At 34.5% G+C, this 8,953-nt stretch overlaps 1 protein-coding gene and 1 pseudogene across 1 annotated transcript; both read left to right on the plus strand.

The window, feature by feature from the left end:
- The first annotated feature begins 1,430 nt into the window (after positions 1-1,430).
- LOC128182480 (uncharacterized) lies at positions 1,431-3,956 on the plus strand (annotated as a pseudogene).
- Positions 3,957-5,560: 1,604 nt separating this feature from the next.
- Positions 5,561-8,906, plus strand: LOC128182370 (cyanophycinase-like). Its single transcript, XM_052850972.1, has 6 exons — positions 5,561-5,761; positions 6,074-6,306; positions 6,631-6,767; positions 7,683-7,815; positions 7,970-8,108; positions 8,325-8,906. Exons 1-6 carry the CDS (start codon positions 5,591-5,593, stop codon positions 8,799-8,801), a joined length of 1,290 nt encoding a protein of 429 aa, XP_052706932.1. The 5' UTR covers positions 5,561-5,590; the 3' UTR covers positions 8,802-8,906.
- Positions 8,907-8,953: the final 47 nt, after the last annotated feature.

The following is an 8,953-nucleotide window of genomic DNA, read 5'->3' on the forward strand; positions in this document are numbered from 1 at the left end:
GGTAGAAAGCTGTTTATAAAGGCAGTTGTTTTTATCTGGGGTATAACAAATTTAAAATCATCTTGGTGTCTTAGTGAGTAATTATTTTGCGGTGTACATGGCATAAGTAAATCCTGTAGATATTTGGGAGCAAGACCATGGACCATTTTATAAAATAATGTGAGTTTATGAACCTTTCTTCTATCTGATAGTAGATCAATACCCAATTCATCATATAGAGCTGACCTGGATGAGTTACTTCTAAGACCTGATATAATCCTTGCAGCAGTTACTTGAATATCTTCTAGAAGTTTAACTTCTCTATCATAACAATTATCCCAAACTATATCAGTATTGTATAACCATTAAAAAGAAGTACATGTGTCCGCAATTTTTTTTAATAGAGACGTATCAAAATGTCAACATGAATGTCACACTTTCATAAAAATACATTAAATTGCATTAGCAATGAAAAGAGAAAATAACTTGGACACTTCTTTTAAAAAGTGGCGCAAAAAATTCACAAAAATGAATCGCAGTTAGAAATGTGCTTTTTCTCCCAAACATTTTGATGCCAAATATACAAACATTACGAATCAAGATAATTGATTTTTACAAATAAAATGATGTCAACATTATATGTCACGGGTACGTAAAATGACGCAAGGGCTCAAAACGTTATGTGTACGGTTTTTGCCATAAGTATATGTAAAATGACGCAATGACGTGATGTGAGGATGAACATGTATTTTAATTAATTAAACAGGGTCTTTGACTGCTGCACAAAGAATTAAAATTAATAAAGAAAAAAGGAAACAGAGAAGGGTAGAACAGACTCGGGAATAGAGGAGGAGAGTGAAGGAAAAAAAGAAAACTGATTCCAACTCCAATATCTTTCCGCCGAAAGGTAAAACGGGTTCACTGCAAGTAAATGGGCAGTAATGATTTCGGTTAAGTGCTAAAACAAACCAAATTAGATATTTTTGTTCCGCAGAGTATAATACTAATAAAAAAACATACGTATAGATTCATAAAGTTTAAAATTTGCCGATTTTAATTTTTAAAACAGTAGACTACTGATAAATTTTACAATGAATTTACATCGCATTTCAGAAGAGACAGTCAAAGCTGCGACGTTGAGAAAACGTAAACAGCGCGAAAGAGAACGTATCGAAATAGAAAATAATCAGAACAGAAAGAAAAAAGAAAAGGAAAGTAGATTAAAATTAATTGAACACGAGGAATCAATGCGGAAACGAAAATCGCTTGCGCAAAATAGATGGCGCCAAAAAAAACACAACAGCCAAATTCGGAGCGAAAATACAGAGGACGGTAACCTAAGGTCCCCATTTAATAACAAAATGCAAAAATGTCGAGCTGTAAGAAAATTAAAAAGAAATTTACCGTTATCCCCGACAAAAAGAGCAGCCACCATTGCGGTCTTTCTAAAAATGCTAACTCTCCAACTGTTAAATTACTTCAAAATTGCAAAATTATTCCTTCTCCAAAGGAAAAGGAATCAGCTACTCTTCAATTGTCCGTTCTGTGTGACATAAAAGAATCGGTTTCAAAGCTAAAACTTAAACGCTGCGACAAAGCAAGGGAGGCCATGGATTTTCTAACAGCTTCTTTCAGCGGCGAAAATGTTAAAAAATCAAGAGCAAAGTCTTCACTAGCAAAAAAAACTTGGTCTTCCGATCCGTAGAATATCAAAAGGGTACAAAGTTCGTACAAAAATCTTACATTCGGAATCATCATCGTTCACTTATACAAAGCGGAAAACAAGATCTGATGCTCTGTCTGATGATACCTGAAAACGTGTGTATGATTTTTGGTGTTTGGGTGAAAATTCGCACCCAACTGGAAACAAAAATGACGTGAAAAGGGTTCGAATAGGCCCAAAACAGTATTCATCTCACGTTGTTCATATCTTAGAAAAAACACAAACAGAAATATATGCCGACTTTATTTCAAAAAACCCAGAAATTCGTATTTCTCAAAGACTTTTTGAGGCATGTAAACCCTACTATATTCGCCCAGCTCGTCAAAGGGATCGAGTTACTTGTTGCTGCCATTATCATCTTGAAATGAAATACGTTTTTAAAGCATGCATGTCATTCAGAAAGACTTATGTTACAGACCCTGTAATATATCATGATATGTATGAAATAAGTAATCAAACTCTTTGTCCTTCTAATTCCGACAGTCTACATAACAAATCATGTTTAGACAGAACTTGCTTGGATTGTGGAGTTCAGAAAGTGCACTTGCACCCCGAGCAACTAAGAACTGACGACGCTTCCCCTGATGTTTCTTGGGAGTGTTTTGATTATGTAAACATTAAGTCAAAAAGAGGCGAAACCAAGAAACTGATGCTTGTGAAAAAGGTTACAAAGCCTGCTGAACTTTTCCAATATTTGATTAAGCTTCTCGAAAAATTTCCAATGCATAATATGGGGGCTCAATGGCAAGTCCAACAATTGAGAAATTTGGTTCAGAATTTACCTCAAAATCACTGCGTTACAATTCACGACTTTTCCGAAAATTATCGTTGTAGTGAAAGGAACGAAATACAATCAAATTATTTTCAAAAAACGGAAGTCTCCATTCATGTAACCATACTTCACAGGCATGCTATCCTTGAATAAGACGGTTTGGAAAGTACTACGGAAAAACCAGAAATAGTTACGGAACACTTTTATGTCATATCTCCTGATGAGAAGCATGATCAACATTTTACCCATTATTGTCAAAAACTTATTTCTGACTACCTAAATTCCATTTCGTACGAGGTCAAAACAATGCATGAATTTTGCGATGGTTGTGCTGCACAATATAAAAGTCGCCATTGTTTCGGCGACTTATCAGATTCTCTTTCAGAATTTTGTTATCAAAAGTTAATTAGAAATTTTTTTGAAACCAGCCACGCAAAGGGCCCACAAGATGCAGCGGGAGGATTTTTAAAAAATCAGGCTGATCTTGCCGTCATTAGGGGTACCTGCATCATACAAGATGCGAAAGGCCTCTATTTGTTTGCAAAAGAAAAACTTGAAACTCCCAAGGACTCTACAAATGTTCGACGAAGGATTTTTGAATATGTAGAAGAAATTCCTAGAGAAAAAGCAAGGTTATATAAACCTTTGACGGGAATCAGATCTGTTCATCAGCTCGTGTCAGTTATTTCTGGTGAAAACTACATTCGTCCCCTATCTTGTTACAATTGCGAAGATTGCATTGAGGGCAATTCTGAGCAATGCGATTTCAGTAACAGTTTAGGCAATGCAACACTGATTTATTTCACAAAAGAAGACTCGGACAATGACACATCAGACCCAGAGAACAAAACATCGGAATCACAAATATTATCAAATTTAATTACAAAAGACTGTATATTTGCGGTACTTTGTGACGATAATGTAAATGATTATTATGTAATGAAAGCAAGTTCAAAATCAGTTGTTCTTCAAAAAGATGACATGGACAGGTGGGGGGCTGCTTACCGAAGAGGTACACAAGTTATTCGGGGCCATTACTTCGAAAAATCTCCTGAAACGCCTTTGAAATACAAATTAATTAAACGCAAACCGGCAATTGTACCTTCCCAATCAGTTTTGTTTATCATTTGTGAATCGGGTGATATTCTTGACAATGACATATTACAAATTTCAGAGGAAGTTCATTTAACAATATTACAAGCTGTGAGTGAATCACATGCTTTTGAACATTGATATCGCTGAACTGAACTAAAATTGAAACATTTTAACGTTGTGAACTTCAGAATTGGTTGTACATATTAAAAAGATATTTTGAAATTGCAGTTTTGAAATACAAAATCTCTTACACGCAGAAAAAAATTAATATAAAGTTCTTATTTTTTTAATTTTTCGTATGCTGTGCTTAATAAAATGTATCATTACGTTATGCGTGAAAATGACGTTTTTGACGTTTTTGACGTTACCGAAATTAACACCAACACCGTGCGCGACGTCATATAGAAAAAAACAGAAGGTATCCTTTTTGGGCCACTGAAAAACTCGTTACAATGTTTAGATGGCATTAGAATGACCAACAATCCAGTCAAATCACTTGGAATTTTCTTAGGACACGACAAAGAAGCTAACGATGAGAAAAATTGGTTGAATAAACTTAAAGAATTCGAAAAAAATCCTAGACTCCTGGCGAATGAGAAAGCTGACGTTATTTGGAAAATGCACAGTTATAAATTCTCTAATATTATCTAAACTATTGTATCTGTTTACAGTTCTGGAAAACCCAAATATAGAATTCATTAAATTTTGAATAAAATTATATCATATATAACTTTTTACGGGGTAAGAGAGAGATGATTAAACGCAAGTCACTTGTAAGATCAATAAATAAGGGTGGTCTTGGCCTTATAGATTTAGAGTGTAAATTAAAAAGTGTAAAAGCGGGATGGATCACAAGACTCTATAATAAGAAAAGCTCTCTTAGAAAATATATAGAAGACATATTGAAAATTAACGGAATAGATTTTGAATATTTGTTGAGAAGCAATATTGTTAAACCAAATGATATAAATGTTCAAAAAAAAATTCCCGACTTTTTACAAAGAAATTACCTGTAGTTTTAATGAATGTAAATCCCCACATGTATCACGAAATCAGCTCACCGAAAACTTGTGGCTGAATAGTTTTATTAAATGTAAGGAAAAACCACTTTTCATAAAATCGTGGATAAAAAGTGGCATCCTATATATTAAAGATAATTTTACAATAGATTGTATAAAAGATTTAAATTATATTACAGAAAATTTTTAATCAAAGAGAAATTATCAGTTTGAATATCTTATCATCAAAAACGCTTTTATTAAGTTGAATGTAGATTATTCAAATGTAAACAATACTAAAATTCAAAAACCATACTTTCATTTCTGCAGAAAAATAAAACAACCAGAACTTGAGAAATCGGGATTCTATTATAAAGTTCTATCATCAAAAAAGACATAAAAACCAATAATGGAAGCAAAATGGTCAAAAGAATTCAAAATATCAAATACACGGCTAAGATAAAAAATGCATTTTATAAGCAAATAGCAGAATTTAACTATAAACTTCTACAGCTGAACTGTAACTATAATGTAAATAAATGGGAAAAGATGTTTGAAAAAACTGTATAAGTTGTTAACAAATTGAAAATATTGAACATTTAATATACATTGGTATAAGAATATGGGAAAATAATCATCTCCATCTGCTACATGTCTCTTTATTTTTTTTCTTTATTTCGACATCATCCTACTATCAGTTTTGACTTTCAGGTTGTATATATTGCTCGTTACTTGTACAGGTGTATGCTCCTCTTCCCCCATTATGCTTTCAATAAATCCTATCTTATAATACATTCAAACATGTACAATAATTTATACAATAATGTTTCAAGCAGACTAAAACATACAAAAACATTAATTGTTTATGGATTTTAAATTTTAATTTCATAGAATAAATAATTTATCACTCTCTAACATCATTTCCTATCGCAAACTAAAGCCCTTCATATCGTCTAACATCTATCTCTGATATAAATAAGAACACCTGTGATCTAGATCTAAACGTCACAAGTAAAATTTCTCATGGATTCCGTCCTAGTTGTGTTCTTTCTTCTCCTGGGGGCGTGTGGCGCCTTCATTCTGGACGATGTCGCCCTACCCCAGTACTATAAGTACGGCAAAAGTCTGGTGCTGGTGGGCGGGGCCCTAGCTGAAAATAACAGCGAAATATACAATGCCATTATCGAGATGTCTGTAAGTTATCTTAAGTAAATTATTGTAACTATATAGATAACAGAAAGTATTTTGAAATACGAGGTAGCGCAATATTATACAAACCTTTTATCCCTATACCCCTTTTCAATAAAAAAAAAAACCTCGTAATGTTCCCAAAGCGATATCAATTATTTTTTTACACGTGCATGCTTTCCACTTGTCATTTTCAAAAAAAAAAACCAAACAAAAAAACCAAACAAAACAAAACAACAACAACAAACAAACAAACAAACAAGAAACAAAAGGAAACAAATATTAACAAAAAACCCACCCCTATTCTTTACTTACCAGGGAGGACGGGGCGTTGCTAAGATAGGAATCATAAACGCTGCCAGTTTGGACCCTGTTGGGGGATACCAGTACTACAGGGACGTGTTTCTTAAGTACGGCGCCCTAGAAGCCAACAGAATCCCTATAGACGTCAACCACACCTCTGCGAATGCGGACCCCAAGGTGGTGTCTCTCATACGTCGGCAAACGGGATTTTTCTTCGGTGGCGGGGACCAGCAGAGAGTTATTGACACGTAATGGTTTTATAACTCAAATGTATCTAAATTCTTTCTTTTTATAATTATGAAGAATTAATTTTGAAAATACATTAAGCATGCATTACATCATATAAAGCTTATATGACTTCAATTGATTTGTTTTACATCATTAGCGCAGAATTGATTTAGCCGGTGAATGTAGCTCTCTATACATGGATATGTTTATTTCGCGTTGTGTTTGATTTCGCGATGCACTCGATAGATTCTTTTCGAAAAAAAAAACGCCAACCAAAACCAAAAAGTTACGTTTACATTTAGTATATAATATATATCCCGCAATAGTATATTTGATCTTTACAGATTATACACCCAGACCTCACAAGGGCGGATGGAATCCCCGGCGCTGGCCGCGCTGAGAGAGCGCTTCAACCTTGGCGCCGTGATTTCTGGGACGAGCGCTGGAACAGAGTGTCAGCCAAACAAACTCATGATTAACAGTAGGCACCGTTTAACTAAAAATAGGAAATGCTTATTGGATGCTGTACAGTTTATAAAAGATCACGGGTAATATTCTTAATTTAAAAAATTCTTGCAATATGGGTTTGTATACTTAATACATTGTACTTATATTTGATAAATATAAATCTGATATTATTGAAGAAGAAATTGTGATTTTTTCTTGATATTGTGTGGTGCCAATCCTTTTTGACAAATTTTCAAAGAAAATTAAAATTAATTAATATGAAATTAAAAGAATTTAGTACAATATTTTATATTTTTATAGAGTTTAATTTTTAAACTAGTCGTATTCACTCTACCTTTTTATCATGGAATTAAAGGCTACAAAGATAAAAGATGCTTTTTATGACATATTTAGCTTACCGTTACATTTTGCATCCCTTGTGAATTCTACTTTAGAACAAAGGCTACATTAACGAGGCATCACTTGATTTGCGTTTTTCTAATAATGTTTTGTCATACAAACTACTGAACAAATAAACAATACAAATTATACACTAATGAGCAAATGACGCTATGTAAAATCTTATAATCTCATCATGATTTTTTATGATTAAGTGAATCGTTCTCTCCCCCTAATTTTACTCCTTCTTTCAAAGAGAGCAATCCATCTAATAAAGCATGCACGGATCGGGGGGGGGGGGGGGGTATCAGAGAGTCCAGCCAACCCCCCCCCCCCCCCTTGCAAAATTTAAATATCTTGAAATTTACTTTTTAAAATTACTATATATAAGCCTCAGCCCCTTCCCCCCGCCAAACTCAAATGACCGTCGACACCCCCCCCCCCCCCCCTTTTAGAAAACTTTTAAAGAGCAGCGCATGTAACGACTGCAATCCTATCCATCATGTGTTTTCCAGACAATAATTTATTGAAACATGTACCTCTCCTATAGACGGAATGAGCTATGAAGCGTTGAGATACGGGGTCCATACAACATATTCAGAGGATCATCCAGATTACCTTGTTTACAATCCCAGTGGGGGACTAGGGTTCTTGGATGGATTCATCATCGATGCCCATTTCAGGTATGACATGTTAATTATAATTTGAACCTTGTACGATTATAGCTTGCCATAAAGTTTGAAAATCGTTTTAAAATTTATACTCCAACTTAATCCATTCTGTTTAAAATGACATCTTTAAAAATGTTCAATCTCTGGTGGTGTTGTTTCCTTGCAGCGAACGAGGTCGGGAAGGACGATTAGCTGTTTTGTTGGACGAGACGCGGCGACAGTTCCACATCTCGCGAGGTTTCGGTGTGGACGAGAATACAGCGTTAGTTGTCACTCATGCCGAATCTGATGCGATAACAGGAAAGGTATACTTTACTATGTCAAGAGCTTAAAAAAAATGAATTTTATGTTTATTTTTTCTGCATACAAAGCAAATCAAATGCTTACGAACCATTATAGTATTGAACCTATCTTTCTTCACGCCAAGCAAATCAAATGCTCACGATCCAATCATAAAATTGAAGCCAATTATCATTGGATATGTCCTCTATTTTGTTCATTTTTTTTTTACCTGATCGAAGGTCATAGGACAAAGCGGCGTGGTATTCATTGATGTTACTCACGCCCACCACGATCCCCATTCTATCTACTACTCAATCAGCAATGTTTTATTCCACTACCTCACGAACGGCGACCAGATAGGACTAAGAAATCTAAACATATCATTCTCCCCCAGGAAAACGCCGATGAGAGGGCATGAGAATTATGACCATGCACTTACATCCGATGACATCTTCTACGGAAAACACAGAAATAGTGACCATAAGCCCGAATTTACTCGAGCTGCGACGAGTGTGTTCGATTCGCGTTTAGACACTTCTACTTATGGGGACACATACGAATCTCATCCAACTTTTCGCGTCATTCTGACACGAATGGCTTATTCCGTTGGATACGTGGAGAGAAAATCCTCATTTCACACCGATTTAACATCCTATGAAAATCTTGTTGTAAGCATCGCAGAGCGAAAACAAACTTTTCAGACAAGAGTATTTTAGTGGCAGATTAAAATCTCATTGTTTCTTAAAGTTTTTTTTTTTTACCAATTACTTCTTATTTCAGATGAACATTACAGAGACAAATAAAGTACTTTTTTAAAGTATCTTTAATATTGTTGGTAATTTAAAGGTAAGTTTGCAAAGGTATAACA

Source organism: Crassostrea angulata, chromosome 4 (assembly GCF_025612915.1).
Source record: "Crassostrea angulata isolate pt1a10 chromosome 4, ASM2561291v2, whole genome shotgun sequence".
Taxonomy (NCBI): domain Eukaryota; kingdom Metazoa; phylum Mollusca; class Bivalvia; order Ostreida; family Ostreidae; genus Magallana; species Magallana angulata.